The 18,574-nt window shown below is 41.2% G+C and overlaps 1 protein-coding gene and 1 pseudogene across 1 annotated transcript; one reads left to right on the forward strand and one right to left on the reverse strand.

Moving 5' to 3' along the window:
* Positions 1–741: 741 nt before the first annotated feature.
* On the reverse strand, positions 742–14,224 carry LOC136449913 (protein translocase subunit SECA1, chloroplastic-like; annotated as a pseudogene).
* On the forward strand, positions 1,519–2,241 carry LOC136454596 (pectin acetylesterase 3-like). The gene is made up of 4 exons (XM_066454969.1): positions 1,519–1,608; positions 1,689–1,794; positions 1,885–2,036; positions 2,140–2,241. Exons 1-4 carry the CDS (start codon positions 1,519–1,521, stop codon positions 2,239–2,241), a joined length of 450 nt encoding a protein of 149 aa, XP_066311066.1.
* Positions 14,225–18,574: the final 4,350 nt, after the last annotated feature.

Raw genomic sequence — 18,574 nt, forward strand, 5'->3', positions numbered from 1 at the left:
GCCATCAGCCATAAGGAGCATTCATCTCTAATCCCAGCAGCCACTGCTCTGACTGTCCTGCGTTCGGCTGAAAACCACAGCATTTCTTTGCTTCCAGATTTGCCATAGAGTTAGGATGGCTAGAGAGTGTGCAGGTTTTGTACCATTTTGGGTATGATTCATGTTGTTCTTATATATTAGTATTCATTAGTACTAATGTAAGAACTCCCCACTTTTTATCTTCGCACTTAATTGCTTAAACTTCTATATATGATTCATGTTGTTCTTATTTTTATTTACATTTTCAAAGCTGTACTACTTTAGTTTCTTCATAAGTACACTAACGGAGTAATAAGCTTATTATACATTTTTTATACATAATATGCCGGGCATGGACGCATGCAGGGAGGTGCATGGTGCAACAGCGCCAAGACATGCCAGCTTACCAAGAGCTCCGGGCGTGGCTCGTCGGACCACATGGATAAAGAGATCCCATTCACCGGCATCATGAGCAGCAGCAGCGCCGTCAATCCCGGTCTGCCTGTCCATCCACAGTTCCAACACCTCATCTTAGATTAATTAGCTTATCCGTCCATGTCCATTACTCATCATCTCCGATGCTGATATATATGTGCAGATTTCTACAATTGGAACCGAGTAAAGATTCGCTACTGCGACGGTGGATCTTTTGCCGGCGAGGCCTATGATAAGGTGCATACATACACATACCCAAAGAATATTACTACTCAGTAGAAGCATAGCTTTGTGAAAACGACTCTTAAAAGTGTAGTTTGTGATACGTACTTTTCAATCAGTGTAGTAGTTTGCAGACATTTTATTTTGCCATCTTCTAACTATGACTTTAACTAGTCGTATACGTTTTGCTTGAGTTAACTTGTAGGACACTGGGATTTATTTCCGAGGGCAGCGCATCTGGAACGCGGTCATCCGGCACCTCCTCTCCATTGGGATGGCCTCTGCTGATCAGGTACTGCTCACCGGCTGCTCCTCGGGGGGTCTGGCGGTGATCCTGCACTGCGACCAGTTACGCGCCTTCTTCCCGTCCGGCACCGCCGTCGTCAAGTGCATCTCCGACGGCGGCCTCTACCTCGACGCGTACGTACCTGTGCTGTGCTTTAAACCTCCCTTTCCTTCCACATGCTCTGCATCACACACAAGAGGCAACTGAACTGACAGCAGGTTTTTGCCATGACTGCCGCGTGCAGCGTGGATGTCTCCGGGGGCCGCAGCCTGAGATCCTACTTCGGCGACATCGTGGCCATGCAAGGAATAGCTCAGAACCTGCCGCCGGCTTGCACCGCCCATCTCGACGCCACCTCGGTGCGTGCCCTCGCTCCTCTCCTCTTTCACACTCGTGCTATGTCCCCCTGCACGTAAATAAAGCGAGCAAATAAAGACAAGGTTGATGGAAAACGGCCACGTACACGTTGCCAATTGACTCGCTATAGGAATTTGATCCATCTCATGTACACGAACTTCAGAGAAATGAAGTGATGACTGCTCTGAAATCTCAATCTCATGTGGGTGCAGTGCTTCTTCCCACAAAACATAATCGACGGCATTACGACGCCACTGTTCCTGCTAAATGCTGCATACGACTTCATTCAGGTGAACATTAGTTTCGCTGTATGGAGCAGACACCCTAATTAAATAGACATATACTGTACTTACCTGCATTGGTCCGTCAGATTGTGCTCAGCCTGGTGCCAGACAGAGCTGACCCAAGCGGCGCTTGGCGAGCCTGCAAGTCCAACCGCACGGCCTGCAGTGCATCCCAGATGAGTTTCCTGCAAGGTTAATCTGGGTATCCATATATAAGTTACTCTTCATCAGGAAATGATCTGAATGACTAGAGTGTTGTGACACATACCCGCACAAGTGCAGATTTCAGGGACCAGATGGTAGCATCCGTCAAAGGCTTCTCCAGTTCCAGGGGCAACGGGCTCTTCATAAGCTCCTGCTTCGCGCACTGCCAGTCCGAGCAGCTGGGCACCTGGAACACCAAACCAGGTGGCTCCCCAACCATTCAAAACAAGGTAACAGTTGACAATACACCAGATACTTGCTAGATACAAAAGAAACTCTCTCTTTCCGAGATGAAATTGTTGGATACTCATGTATTTTGATGTTCATGCACAGGGGATTGCGAAATCCGTTGGTGACTGGTACTTCGATAGAGCTGAAGTGAAGGCAATCGACTGCCGCTATCCCTGTGACAACACTTGCCACCATATCATATGAGAAGATCCACATTTTTATTTTGCATAGTGAAGAACATATACGCTTTCTCAGCAAGGAGTAAATCATATTGATTTGGGAATGCAATTGAATACAGCCATTAAAGGAACACTAACACAAGAAATAAATGGTAGTGACATGTTTCAGTAGATCATGGAGTGATTCTACAGCTGTTGTTTAGCATGTGATCCATTCAATGGAATAGCTATCTAGTATTATTCTAGTCAGTTGGCACTACCAGCAAATATTTTCTACTACTACTACATTCAGAATTCTGTGTACCTGCTCATGCTAATCCTGCAAACCTGAAGAATGGGGCTTTCAGTAATCAAGTGTCGATAAGAATGAATTACATTATTATACAAAACTGTGGGTTGAGGAGCAAAAACTCTTTCATTGTGCATGTCCTATTTCTGTACAACTAGTAAAATTGATGCTATCCATTCTATGAACAATAATATGCTGAGGCACAGGATCTGCTGATAACATCAATAGCTCAAGAAAAAAAAATTACACTGGAAAGCTGTGTCCCAGTATGAAGCTACCAAAATCAGCTGACTCACATCATGAAGTACATTTCTCATACGTATCGACCATCTTTGTACATGTGGAGACTGCAGCCACTGCAACTAAAAGCACCAGTAACATTTCTCACAGGAAGATCATGATGCAGCTTGGGCAGCACCAAGTTTGTTAGCTCCTTTGTCCAGTTTCTTTTTTGACACCTTCTTTTGGGATGCTTCCTCTTCTTGGTTCTTCACTACTGGTTTGAACTGTTGAAAAAGAAAGGGTAATTTTAGAAGAATCAGAATATATCTGAACTAAAGGATGTTGATGAGTCAGAACTGATGATATCAGTGCTAAGTAATAACAAAAATATGCATTTGAAAACTAAGATATGTCGGTTGCTTGTGTGAAGAAGCATGTGACCACTCAGGAGTCAGGATCATGATGCTTCACCAGTTCGCAGTGCAAGATAGTCCGATAGCTAAAACCTCAAATTATTTATTATGTAGGTCTAGTTTATCATACCAAATCTTTGCATCATGCATGAACTACACAAAAGGGAACTGTCTGATGACTAAACATAAATCCTATCTTTCAAGGAAGTCAACTCCAAACTCAGTGGTTCAAATGATACTTAAAACGAAAATGTAGCATGAAAGAAGACTTTTTAGGACAGGTGGATGGACTTACCTGATATACAGAATAAATAACATTTCTCCTGATTTGAGCCATCATGTCTAAGAAAAGATTATATCCCTCAAGTTTATACTCAATAAGGGGATCTCGTTGGGCATAACCCCTTAAACCAACAGCTTGTTGGACAAACTTTAGTGCCTGCAGGTGTTCTTTCCACAGCCTATCAATATTGCTGAGAATTAGAAACCGCTCAGCTTCCTTCATCAATCCTGGAGCTTGCTTCTCCACAATTTCCTGACATACAAGTATAGAAGTTATGAAATGAGGAACTACATCTCACTATTTCTGGTGCTCCTGATATTTGGTTAATAGTTTATCAAAGCTGTTGTACTGTTTGAGTCTGAAATACCATTGTGAAGAAAATAGCTTCTGATATTTTACCTGATTAGTTTCACGGTTTAAAACGGGGAAATGCATTTGGACATCCAAACACATGAATGGGTTGCTATTAATTTTAAGAAAAAAGTATGAATTATTATATTCAGACTTGTCACCACATGGCAGCTAGGTGGCGGACTCTGATTGGCTGGCTCACGGTGAACCGCTTGCAAAGCGAGCTGTAAGTGTGGCAAAGGGTAGAGCGTACGAGAATCTTTACCAACATTTGAGTACAAAGGAAGGAGAGAAGGACATTTATAGGATGGCTAGGGTTCGTGAGAGAAAGACAAGGGACTTCAACCAAGTTAAGTGCATTAAGGATGAAATGGAGCATCTCTTAGTGAAGGAGGATGAGATCCGACATCGATGGCAAGAGTATTTTGACAAATTATTCAATGGTGAGAATACGGACACAACCTTTTAGTTGGATGACTCTTTTGATGACACCAATAGGCGCTTTGTGTGGAGAATCAAAAAATCTGAGATCAGAGAGGCGTTGAAAAGGATGAGAGGTAAGGCGATGGGACCGGATGGTATCACAATCGAGGTGTGGAGATGTCTCAGGGACATAGCTATAGTATGGCTAACCAAGCTGTTTAACCATATTTTTCGATCGAACAAGATGCCTGACGAGTGGAGAAGTATATTGGTACCGATCTACAAGAATAAAGGGGATATTCAAAGTTGTACTAATTACCGGGGAATTAAGTTGATGAGCCATACTATGAAGCTATGAGAGAGTTATCGAGCATCGCTTGAGAGCAATAACGCGGGTCTCTATGAACCAATTTGGTTTCATGCCCGGAAGGTCAACCATGGAAGTCATTTTCTTAATAAGACAAGTTACGGAGCGATATAGGGAGAAGAAAGACCTACACATGGTTTTTATTGATTTGGAGAAGGCTTATGATAAAATATCAAGGAATGTTATGTGGTGGGCTTTGGACAAACATAAAGTCCCAACGAAGTACGTCGGGTTCATTAAGGACATGTACAATAATGTTGTGACTAGTGTTCGAACAAGTGATGGAGACACGGATGACTTCCCGATTAGGATAGGACTACATCAAGGGTCAACTTTGAGCCCTTATCTGTTTGCCTTAGTGATGGATGAGGTCACAAGGGACATACAAGGGGACATCCCTTGGTGTATGCTTTTCACAGACGATGTAGTGCTAGTTGATGAAAGCCGGACAGGAGTGAATCAGAAACTGGAGTTATGACGGGAGACTTTGGAGTCCAAGGGTTTTAGACTCAGTAGAACTAAAACTGAGTATATGAGATGTGACTTCGGCACTACTACTCAGGAGGAGAAAGATATTAGTTTGGAAGGTAAAATAGTGTCTAGGAAGGATACCTTTCGATATTTAGGATCAATGCTACAGAGAGACGGGGATATTGATGAAGATGTTAGCCATAGAATCAAAGCAAGGTGGATGAAGTGGCGCCAAGCATCTGGTGTCCTATGTGACAAAAGGGTACCACAGAAGCTAAAAGGCAAGTTTTATAGAATGACGATTATACCTGCTATGTTGTATGGTACAGAATGTTGGCCTACGAAAAGACGACATGTTCAACAGATAAGTGCCGCGAAAATGCGTATGTTGCATTGAATTTGCGGTCATACAAGAAGGGATCGAGTTCGGAACGATGATATACGTGATAGATTAGGGGTAGCACCAATTGAAGAAAAGCTTGTCCAACACCGGTTGAGATGGTTTGGACATGTCCAACGGAGACCTACAGAGGCACCGGTGCGTAGTGGAATGCTAAGCCAGGATAGTAACGTGAAGAGAGGCAGAGGAAGACCGAAGTTGACTTGGATAGAGGCAATAAAAGGAGACTTGAAAAGATGGAATATACCCAAAGACTTAGCCTTAGATTGCTTCTGCTAGGTTTCAACTCTAGCCTATCCCAACTTGTTTGGGACTTAAAGGCTTTGTTGTTGTTGTTGCTGTTATTGTTGTTGTTGTTGTAGTTGTTGTAGACTTGTCTTGCTGATAAGATGCACTTGTTATAAACAAGAATATACATTTCAGAATCAGACGACCTTTTTTCGTCATAGGCTCATAGCTCCTGCCAAGATGATCTACTGCTAAGATCTAGCTTTGCCTTCAGCTCAGATTTGGTTTTACCCCTACTAAGAACCACAGATAAATTGATAGGTGTAGTTCAAGTGTGAAATACCTACTCAGACTCTCTTTGTTTGTAAGAAATATTTGCATTAAACTTCTTATAATATTTTAACCATGTGAAAAAAACGCTATCCATAAAAGCAAAAGGAGAAAAAACTAACAGTTTTTTGGAAGTAAGCTTCACGCCCTCGCTTATGGAGGTATTCCCGCAAATCCTCATAGCTTGAGCTTTTGCCCTCCAACAATTCTGGTGTCAAGTCATCCAACAGATAGCAATACCTAGTAGAAAAGAAACAGAAACATTACAATTTTGGTGACAGTACATCAGTCAACAGATCCCAATTGACCAAATACACATGTATATGTACTAAAACTTACTGTTGGAGCTTAGCTATAAGTTTGCTCAGGTCCCAATTTTCCTTTGGAGTATCAGGGCCTATGTTAGCCTGCCAACGACAGAAGAATATTATAGCATCAGGACTTCAGAGAAATATAATGTTTTGTGTTCAGTTTTAATATTTAAGCGCAGCTGTCAGATGGTCACCATAACCAACCTCTAATATGTCGTCCATTGTCAATTCAGCGTATTCCACAATAAGTGACTCAAGACTGTCAGATGCAAGAGCACGTCTTCTTTCTGCATATACACGATCTCTCTGGCTATTCAATACCTCATCATACTCAAACAACTGCTTCCTGATGTCAAAAAAGTAGTTCTCAACTTTTCGTTGTGCTTCATCTAGAGCCCTTGTTAGCATTTTTGATTCGATAGGAAGATCTTCAACTCGGAATGCTTGCATCAGACCCTAGACAAGAAACCAAATGCTATTAGTTACAGATTTATTCTTGTCTGTCAAGAAATGTTGAAATCATATGGATAAGTCAGGCAAGGATATATCTGAGAGCAGCAGCTATTAGTACAAGTGATGCAGTAATTGCCAGAGATGGTCCTGCAGGTATGCTTACACAAGTGTATTACAATAATTATAACAGGTAATTTGCTAAAAAGATAGAACTCAACCACAGGGAGAAGACATCCCTAGCTTTGTCTTAAGAGAGGGGAGTACCCAACCCTTTAGGGATGTACTCAAACAACCTGCAAGCACCAACCAAACTACCACTTGGTTCTCAACATTTTTGCTACAAAACATTTCTAGTTTATAGCTACTTAACTAGTAGAAGGATATAGTTCAACGCACTTGGACCCACTACTAGTAATGATGAGAGCATCACATTCTGTCCTTCAAAAAAAAAGTTGGTAGTGAATGGATTTGAGCACATTCTATTTCACTATTATGAACAAGGTATCTGCCATTATTTCAAAATATGACATGCAACTTGAGAACGACATCCAACTTTGTCAGAGGCATTTAGTAAGGTACAATCAATAAGTCATATCATTAAAATGATGGAGATACCAAAAGGGGATGTTTTTTTATGCAATACATTATTTTTATGTAGTCAAGCCATTGGTATTATTTCTCATGTAAACAGTTATAGAACTAGAGAAAATAATACAAACCTGTATCCTGTCACCACCAAAGATCCGGAAAATATTATCCTCGAGACTAAGAAAGAAGCGAGAGCTTCCAGGATCCCCTTGCCTTCCACTTCGACCACGGAGCTAAACCAGAAAGAGAAACCAATTCAATTATAACCATCCTCTGTCATGATCAAAGTAAAAAAGATATGTGCTAACTACTTCACTGTTGGCTTTGCAGAATGCAGACACTCCAAACATGTATCATGGACTTTGGCATGAAACAACATTTTTCTAAGGCTAGACTTGTTAAATTTAGTTTGGGACAAACTAGCAATTCACCCATGCAACAAGCAGAAAAGATATCTCGGGTTCACCCCTGCATATTATATTAACAGCAATATCTTCAATAGTATATTACCTGATTGTCAATTCTGCGCGATTCATGGCGCTCTGTCCCTACTACGTGAAGCCCACCTGCTGTAATGACCTGAATAAAATTGATCATGTGAACACCACGCTACACAGAATAGCAACAGATAGAGCTATCAATGTTTCTTTTATATGCAATATAACCTTCTTCTTTTCCTCCTCAGTGTAAACTTTATATTCATCTGCTATCTTCATAAATGCATTTCTCAAATTTGCTATTACTTCATCACGTGTTGGTCCCTGAAATATAAAGAAACATAATTAAGTACTCAAGACACGAAAACTTTTATTCAGACTGCAATGTGGAACACCACTACACCAGTAGTCCCTGAAGTTGCATAGCTGTCTCACCCACACGAAAACTAATATTTGACCTCTCATGGTTGCTGAAATAGGCCTACCTTCTCACATGAGTAGGACAACCGCTCTTCTGCTTCCAGTTCAGTTAATGATTTCTCTCCCCATTCTTTGACAGCCATTTCAACTGTATCTTTGACGGATGATAATGTTTCTTTTGAAAGTTCACATGGGAACAAGTTTTCGTTCGTCTGAAGGCAAAATAAGTGCAAGTAAGTCATTAGATAAACTTATATCACAAGTTAAATCATAATACATCTACCCGATGCAAAGTCCCAGAATCTTGAGACCATCAGTTGTTGATCATATCACTACTGAACCTATAGCCAGTTATGTACCTTCCATGTCTTTCTTGGTGGCATCTGCTTTTTGGATACAATAACGCCATCTATTGGATTGACGACTCTGCAGCATTCAGAATCAAAAGAGCCTATAAGAACAGTTGAACAACATTTACGCTACATATACACTGGGGGAAAAAGGTCTCTTTCGGAATCGTAGGCATCCCATAGAAGTCTGTTGCAAAGACAAGGTAGTTCCATTGCAACTTATTATTTATTCAAGATAATGAAGATTCTGTAGTAATCGTGTTGAATGCTTGATTAAAAGAGAAACAACCCCCTCCTCTTAAAAAACACTATCTCTAAGATCAAGGATGTAGATCACAACTCAATCTTTATCAAAAAATGTAAAAACTAACTTATTTAGAAATAGGCATAAACTAACATTTTAGGATTGTTGATACAGCACTGTGGATACAGTACCAAACTGCTGTTCATGTCAATCGACTCTAATTTAACTTCTAATTCATTGCAAATAACAGGCACATGAAGAACCAGCTAATGAGAAGTCACAGTGGTAGAATCAGTCATTTCGATCCCGCCAATGAGCGTCCCAGGCTCAACATTCATTGCCATGAGCATTCAAGCCTCCCAAGCTTTGACGATCCTGCCGGTGAGCATTTGATCCCCAGGCTTGAGCGTCTGACCAGGGATTGTCCACAAATAAATTTATATATTGCCTCTCATGTGTGAAGAACAAGGGGAATGTGACATCCCGTTCGCCTGAGAAGCCTTGTAGCTCTGTCATTATCACTAGGTACACAATCCTAACTGTGCTTACTGTGTAGTGTGTAGGTCTGAGTATGTGCATGGACATGGAGCGGGAGAGGGGGGGAGGGGGTGCATGTGGGGTTGAAGTTAGAACCTGTTCAGATACAACTGCGCCCCATAGAGAGGCGTCAATAGAACCAGTTAATGAATCAAACATGCATTTTTTCCCCAAAACTACAACCATGTATTCAAAGCACTGTACAATATTATTTGGAATTCTGATAAGGAAAATTAGTACCTTGGCATAAGGATCTCACGCAACTTCAACCTGGCCATGAATTCTGCATTGCCACCAAGGATAATATCAGTTCCACGTCCCGCCATATTGGTGGCAATTGTCACAGCACCAAGGCGTCCACTCTGAGCTACGATCTCTGCCTCCCTCTCAACATTCTCTGGCTTAGCATTCAGGACCTTCAATAGAAATTACAATAAAATTTAGACAGTTCTGGCACCTTAGTAAATGAGAAACTGATGTTGCAACTTTCAAACATGTTAGTAGGTCACAGCTAGATTCCTTTCAAATAGTTCATGTTTCCATTATTTTCATTGGTTCCTTTCTGTGAAAGAATGAAAACTAATTTATTCAAAAACATAAAATAAATTACATAGTTACAAGTGCAAACAGAGTAGCGCGCTGAATGGTAATAAACTATCTGTGGAGTCAAGAAAGAAATTTGTTCAGGAGACAAATGTTACTGAGTTAATTCTGTTGTGTCACCTTATGTACATAGAAATATCTACAGAATGATATATATAATCATTTCACACTAGAACAGGATTTTGTTCAAGTATCAACATTTTTTCTCTGTGAGCACTGAGCATAAATAACAGCATTCCTGACTGAAAAAAGGAGGATCTACTATTGTTAATGAAAAACTAACAGGAATACCTCGTGAGGAATCCCAGCTTCACGCAATTGCTCTGATAAAGATTCGCTTTGCTCAACACTGGTGGTACCAACAAGCACAGGACGGCCAACTTTATTCATCCTTGACATCTCCACAAGAACAGCACGCCATTTTCCATTTGTTGCTCTAAAAACAACATCTGAGTCATCCTGCAAAGAAAGAAGCAAAATCAAATTTTTGGCAGAAAATGGGATGAAATAGAAGGACAGATCTTTCAGAGTTACAACATATTGAACAATCATTACAACAGAGTGCAAGTACCTTCCGTATCATTGGCTTGTTTGTTGGAACAACAGTAACTTTAAGTTTATATATGCTCTCAAACTCTTGGGTCTCTGTAGCTGCAGTTCCAGTCATGCCACAGAGTTTGGGGAACTGTCACAAAAGTCTATTAATTTCTTGACAAAGTAATAGATTGAACATAAAACAAAGATAAGATTAGGAGGAAGCTGTTCATCCAGCACACTGAGCCATTTATTTATTTATTAGTCTCTACCACTATCAACCAAAATGCTCAACAAGGATTACTGGCCATTAGCATTAAAAAGCACCAGAAATGGTTTTGTTCGTGGATTAGTCTGTTTTCCAGTAATTTTTAAGCATCAGAAGCTCCAGACAGAACAGTTTGGCACTTGCCTGAAGAAAGAAGTTTTGGTAACTTATTGATGCGAGTGTTATGGTTTCATTTTGTATAGTTACACCTTCTTTTGCTTCAATTGCTTGATGGAGACCATCACTCCATCGCCTGCCCTGCCAAAAGCATCAAAACCTCAAATGTGAAAACTAGAATAATGAGATTCCTACTCAAACATCTGTCTTCATGCTACAAAAAATGATGTGGACAAAAAAGCCCTGGCATCCAGGGCATACAACGGGATGGCATTTAAAAATTCATCATGTGCCTCTCCCCCTCTTACTTTCATTCCTTCTTATGTTCATATACCGTGTATGAATGTTAACATTTATGAAGTGCAAGTTTGCTATTACACATATGCCTATGCACAAACTTGGTATGTGTGAACCTTGGTCAGAATGCACTTGCATGATGTAATATTAGTTCAAGTATACAAGTCAAGGTTTGCCATAAAAACCAACCAGAAAACTATTACCTTACATGTATCACTGAGCATAGTGTCATCCATTTACTAGAAGGCAAAGGTATGTACTAACTGTTTTAGGATTTTAGATCCTATGGACAGTAACATGTCTTGTGCTACTGAGAATAATGATAAAATATACTCACCGGCATAACTCTGCCAGTAAACTCATCTACAATAAGCACTTCCTTGCTACGAACAATGTAATTGACATCTTTAAGGAAGAGCTCCTTAGCCTTGATTGCATTTAGAACATATGAAGCCCACTGTTCACGAGGATCGTATAGATCATTTATGTCCAGTATTTCTTCAGCATCAGCATAACCTTCTTCTGTAAGTAAAACATTTCTTTGCTTTTCATCCACCTGAAGAAATAGTCATTTTTAGATGGCAATTTATATTAAGTTAATTGAAGAAACAAATAAACAAAATTATGGCTAGGTGATAGACACATATAAGTACTACTATATGTTTTATATTTCTAGAAAAATGGTAATAGAATATTTGAGATGTAATTTTTTATCTCAAAACGGAAGGGCGAATAAAAGTTTCAGAAATCAGGAGGCTAGAATACATTGAGCGTGAGGGCATACTTTATTGTATAATCAACCCATAATAACAGATCAAATATCCATACAGAAGCTTATTGCTCACCGTGTAATGAATGTCTCGCTCAAAAGCTTCAGCTATTTTTGCTGCTTTGTAATACCGGTCGCTTGGCTTTTCAGCTAGGCCTGATATTATAAGAGGTGTTCTTGCTTCATCAATAAGGATTGAATCAACTTCATCTATCACACAGTAATTGAAGTTCCTCAAAACAAGTTCGTCTACAGTCTGCAATAATGAAGACTCAGTCAATTGCAGGAGATGCAATGATCCATGAGGATAATAACACTTGGATATTACTCCCTCCGTTCCAAATTATAAGACGTTCTGGCTTTTCTAGATTCATAACTTTTACTATGTATCTAGACATGATGTATATAGAAAAGCCAGAACGACTTACAATTTGGAACGGAGGGAGTAACTAATAACAAAGTATTTCCAACATAAGAAATGCATACCATTGCAAGGTTATCTCTTAGATAATCAAAACCAAGCTCACTGTTTGTGACATAAGTAATATCGCATGAGTAATTTTCCCTCCTTTGCTCAGGTGTCATGTTCTCTGTCAAAATAAAAACTCTGTTCAACAAACTATCACTAGCAACTAGAGAAACAGAACCTATAAATAATGCCTGCACAAAGAAAAATAATCAAAATGCTAGTTGGGCTAGGATTGTAGGACACATGAAGCTGCGGCGTGATAAGGCATTGAAGCATATGCTATAACTCAGAATGGTAATGGCCCAGCTAAACATTCATAGTAGGAGCTGCCAGTTTATTCATGGTTCAGTAGTTCAGCAAGCCATCCTCTTAGGCTTATGTAACATTATTTTCAGATACATATCAGTACTTTCATGAATCATTCAAGTGCAGGTGCTAGAGCTTCAATTGGTAAATAAGGGGCCAATTAATATTTTCAATATTAACGTGGAAACTGAAGAATATGCGCAACTGGAGACGGCACAGCCAACAGGAATCAATAATGTGATGTGATGACATACGTTGAATTAAGCCAACCTGCAGTCCTAGAAATCGGGGAACTTGACCAACCCACTCACAATCACGTCTTGCAAGATAATCATTTACAGTGACAACATGCACTCCTTTCCCACTCAAAGCATTTAAGTATGCTGGCAGAATGGCCACAAGAGTCTTCCCCTCTCCAGTCTTCATTTCTGCAATCTCCCCCTTGTGCAGAACCATGCCACCAATCAACTGCACATCAAAGGGACGGAGGCCTAGAACTCTCTTGGAAGCCTCCCTCACAACAGCAAATGCTTCCTGCACAAATGATGACAAAGATTCCACATTGAGAAGTTGAGATATCATTCGACAGGAGTCATGATTTAACATATCTTAGATCATGTTAAAGTGGCTAATGAAAAGGAACAATGAGTTGGTCTATTTATTTATCTCTTGGTATATCATAGATTTCTTTCATAATTTTGATGAAGGATTTCAATTCATGCTTGGTTCACTAATTGCACATACACTCTGGACAGTGAATTGATTCTTCTCAGATGAAGCTCCAAAATTATACATGTTAAGCATTATCCAAATGCAAAACGGAATGTCTACAGCCTTGTTTCTATTATCTACAATCTGGTCCGAGAATAAATTGAAGGTGAAGTTGTTTCGATAGTAATATACTCTAGTCACTCAGATAATCAAATTAAAATGTTGCTTTTAGTTAAATAGAAGGCTATGGTTTTCCTAGTTCTTCCTTGAAACATTATCATCATGATCTCAGACTGTAACACCTTAGTGTAGTCACTAGTAAAGTCCATTTTAGATTCGACGTTCGACACATTGTACTGAAAGCATACGAGTGCCCGTTATATTTGGGTACGTACGGGGAGAAGGGAATCCAGGGATTCGCCCGAGCGAGCACGGTCCTGGAGCGCGGCGGTGCGTGCGCGCAAGTCGGCGTCCTGAGAGCGCGGAGACCTCGGGCTCCATGGAGTTGATGCGCGCCACGGTGTCAGGCGTACTTCTTCCGCGTGGCCTCCCCGTCGTCGCGGCCACCCCCGCCGAATACGCTGCCCAGCAGGCCCCCCACGCGCACCACGTGAGAGCCACCTTCTCGCCGCCCCTGCATACCCGGGCCGCGCCGGCTGGGGCGGAACCGAGCCCGGCAGCCGCCGCAGCCCCCAGCGAGAGGCGACGAGGAGAGGCCCGTGGCGGACAAAGTGTGGGGAAAGCGCAGCGCATGGGTAGCAGCGGCTGCGGTGGCCGCCGAGGCGTGAGGCGCCATGGCCATGGGCAGTGCAGCGTGCGCTTGATGGCTTCCTCCGGCTCCTCGTGTGGTGGTGGTGCCGGCGCGCACGGCGACAAGCCGCCGCGTGCTCTGGGTGGTGGTGGGCAACGGCTGTGGCGTGGCTGTGGAGTGTGGATGGAGGTGAAGGAGACGATGGATAAAGGCAACTGGGTGGGCCGTCGACGGAGCCCAAAAAAAAAATCTACCAGCGTACTATGGGCTCGTTCCAAAAACTGGATGAATGGACCAAGCAAAACTGGCCCTTGTTTCAAAAAGGAAAACAGAATGGATTTTTTTAAGCCTCTCGGTACCGTTGTAGCATCTGTTTATAATAAATAGAATGGAATTGGTAGCATATCTCCTCCTTATTACATTATACAACTAAAAAGAAAGAAAATAATATCATCTTTTCGTACGACGATCGTCGCCCCGTCGCTCCGTCCCTGCCCTTGCGATACCACGCGCAGTAAAAATGGAAGGTCATCCCAATCTCCACCCGGCGCTCCGTGATCCTCCCCAGATTGGCCCTCCCCGCGCCCCCTCTCCCTAATCCCCACCCGTCGCCTCCTCCCTCGAACGCTCGCCTCCTCGCCAAGGTCGCCCCCACGCTCGCTTTTTTCCCCGTTCGGCCGTGGCAGCGGGCCACGAAGCAGTCCTCCGGGCGGAGCGGACGCCATGGCAGCGAAGGCGATGTAGCGTCCTGGCGGCGGCAATGGCGGCTGTGCCGGAGGCGATGTAGCGTCCTGGCGGCGGAGGTGGCGCGGCATCCTGGTGGCTTTAGGCGGCGCAGCATCCCTGTGGCGCAGGCGACGTGACGTCCCGGTGGCGGAGGCCGCGCGGCATCTCGACGGCGCAGGCGCCGCGATGTCCAGCGGCGCAGACGGTCCGTGTGCTCATCCTCCCGTCCAAGTTGAAAAGCTTCACGATTAGATGTTTGCTCCCCTATATGCTTTGTTTGATCTGATTAGATGTTTTACACGATTTTGATGTCTATTCGGATTGCAGCGTGATTGCATTGGTCCAACGGAGCATCATGTTGCCATCGACTTCTAAGCCCTCCTCAGGTATTGACAAATGCCTTCAATGGATCCGTTTTGTACCTGTTTAGTTCCCAAAAAGCGCTACAGTAACCATCACATCGAATCTTACGATACGTGCATGGAGCATTAAATGTAGACGAAAAAAAACTAATTGCACAGTTTGGTTGGAAATTACGAGACGAACGTTTTGAGCATAATTAGTCCATGATTGAACACTAATTGCCAAATAAAAACGAAAGTGCTACAGTAGCCAAATTCCCAAAATTCACGACCTAAACACGCACAAAGTATATCGAATGGATTCAGTGATCACAAATTAAGGCTGCAGCTTGTGATCAGCATATACCACGATAAAAAGCTTGGGATCATAACCCTTGGTTTTGTTTATTTGATGAACTAGCAACAGTCAGTCTTATAAACTGAAACTAATTTTTTTCTTCCTCAGTTATTTTTCCTATTCTCTGAATCTTGGTAGCAAAATTAGCCAACACTTCTCTTGTCCTAAGGTTATATGATGTAAATTTAATTTTCCATTGTGGGATGTATAATCTGGCCTATGTTGGCGAAGAAACATTTGTTTCCACGTTCATGCAGTGCACATTTGGTCTGGCAATGTATGGTTATTGGTGTCACTTGCCTTCAGTGTTCTGATCCCAATTTTGTCTCTAATTCAAAGATGGAAGTGTGCATTTCGGAATCCATACAATATTATGATATCTATCGTCTATTTTGTAACTTTGTTTTTTTATTCTGAAGGGTTAAGAGTGAGGCTTGAGTCTGCATATTTGTACTAAGTCCAGTACTGGCCACTGCAGTTGAAGGTTACTTTGATGTATATATTAACTACTGCCATTGAATCTGGGTTTCTCTATTTTTACTACTACCATTGAAATCAAATCAGGTTGTAATGTGTATATTGACTTTTGTTCCTTTGTTTGAGATGGAGTACCTTCTGTGTACACGTTGCCAATTTGTTTGAGATGGAGTACATGTTTATACATTCTCCTGTTGGTAAAGAACAAGGTAGAAAAAATGTATTCCTTTTCACTTTTAGACTACATATGTTTCCTATGTTTGATGATGGATTAGCAATTGGTGAACTGCTACCGTACTCATTGCAGGGAATTGAGAAGGTTGCTGAAAGAGGTCTTACTGAACTTATTCTTATGGTCATATGGAATTGTGGCAGAACCGCTTAATCTAATACCTCCAAGGAGTGCTCGTCTTCCATTAGACACTAAGCATTCGAGGGAGAACACTAAATTATACGGTTCTGTCGGGCACACCCTAGGGGAGAACCCGAAAATCCACATTTTACCTCAGGATCACAAATGAGAGAATAAAGCTTACATCATTCTTAACCATTTCTTACATCACTTTTAATATAATATCAGAGTATAATATTTATTATTATAACAGCGGAATGTAATCATACTATCAGAGCTATGAACTAATTAATGTAACAGCGGAATATAAACATGTGATCAGAATTACAGCGGAAATAATCATCTATTCATAGCATGATGAAGCATTGCTATGTAAACTATGACAATAGATTATAAACTTTCTTTTATAAAAATATTTAGTGAGAGTTATAAATAAAAACTACGATCGCAGCGTAAAGGAATCCTCTCTGAGCCCACCAGGAAGAATCCACACACAATAGTCAGCTTTAGCATCCACCTGTCACCTGCAACAGGGGGAATAAAACCCTGAGTACTCAATTATACTCAGCAAGACTTACCCGACAGGAGGAAAAAAAAGACTCCAAGGATATGCAAGGCTATTTGGCTTGTGAGTTTATTACATCTGCAGGAAGCATTACTAATCGTGCGTTCTTATATTTGATTTTTATTAACAGCCGCATTCGTTCATTAACTAACCATTCTATGTAAGCACCTATGCTACTTTTCAAGCAGGTGGTAAGCAATCATATTTCCTTTTTTCATCTTTCATCTTCTAGTTCTTACTACGGTGCTAAAGTTAAGACAAGTCGTACTAGAACGTCGGCGATTCGTGAATCAATGCCCTCAGCTGGGTACCCTAAAAACACACACCCCGCTTGTACCCAAGACACAAATAGGACCAACACATCACACTCTTGTCCTGGGTGTCCAGGTCCTCGTCCAAACTAGGACTTCAAGCCCCCGCCCCTAAGTCCCGAACTCAGTGCAGTGCAAGGACCTCCTAACCCAAAAACCACCATAACAGTCGGTCCAGAAAGAGTCGGATCCACGATAAGAGAGCAACAAGTCTTTCAAGCGTCCATACCCAAGTATGTGCTCGGGATAATAAGTCCGTGACTTGCCTAGCGTCTTTTGCAACAGTCGGTCCTTAACCGACACAGACAGGAAAAGCAGTGTAACCAAGCTATGCCCCGCGTCCATGGTGACACAACCTCTTATACCCACCAATACCCAAACCATATCCCTGCCCGATCATAATTTTCCTTTCCACCATTTATATTTTCCAAGTGATAATAATACAGTAATATATTTCCTATATCTCGTGAGTGACAGCAATCACTCGACTTCTACCGGAGTCCTATAGCATAGCAATCTACATGATCTTGTATATGCAAGTGGGTTTCATTTAACTCCTTAAAACTTAATGCACAAATATAATTTAAACTGCAGAAAAGTAGGGGTTATGTACCGGGGCTTGCCTAGGTAAGATTTAATCAGAAGTTAGTTTCCATCATGGCGACATGATCTCCAAACGTACCATTTCTCCAGCAACTCCCGATGACTCCGCGATCTATCAACGTCCCTATTATGATATGCAATGCGATGCAATGCAAAGACGTAATTAATTGACTGCAATCATGACTCGTAAAATATGATTTATGCTTTTCAAGTTAACGAGCTAGTTCTAACAACTAACGTACTACTCTACGTATCCATATTGTCGAATAAGACGTTATTTCCCAACAAATGTTTTAGTTATACAAACCCAAGTTGTTTCTTTATTTCATTCTATCGATTAAATCATTATTCGAAATAGGGCATCATTATCTATCTAGCAACCTAATTATCCTGGAACTACAACAATTACAATGAGTACCTAATATTGCTAGGAATCTATTGTAGAAATTTTAGATCCAACACTATTACTAATTTACCATAGAAATTTCTACAAGTTCTCCTTTTAATAATATTAAGCATTTTAAAATAATTAGAGCAACTCTAAAAACATACCAAGTCTATGTGAACAAAATACACTACTAGGTAGATCATGATTTTATGAACTCAACAAAACTAGTTTGGCATTTTTACGATTTTTCTATGATTTACTACGAATTTTACAAATTTATTTACGAACTAAATTA

This window comes from Miscanthus floridulus, chromosome 5 (genome assembly GCF_019320115.1).
Source record: "Miscanthus floridulus cultivar M001 chromosome 5, ASM1932011v1, whole genome shotgun sequence".
Classification (NCBI taxonomy): Eukaryota; Viridiplantae; Streptophyta; class Magnoliopsida; order Poales; family Poaceae; genus Miscanthus; species Miscanthus floridulus.

Bases quoted from the DNA above. Each gene is read 5' to 3' on its own strand.
- LOC136454596 (XM_066454969.1), top strand. From the start codon at position 1,519: ATGTGGGTGCAGTGCTTCTTCCCACAAAACATAATCGACGGCATTACG. The intron at 1,609-1,688 runs GTGAACATTAGT...TTGGTCCGTCAG, and splicing joins CTGCATACGACTTCATTCAG to ATTGTGCTCAGCCTGGTGCC. The intron at 1,795-1,884 runs GTTAATCTGGGT...GCACAAGTGCAG, and splicing joins CCAGATGAGTTTCCTGCAAG to ATTTCAGGGACCAGATGGTA.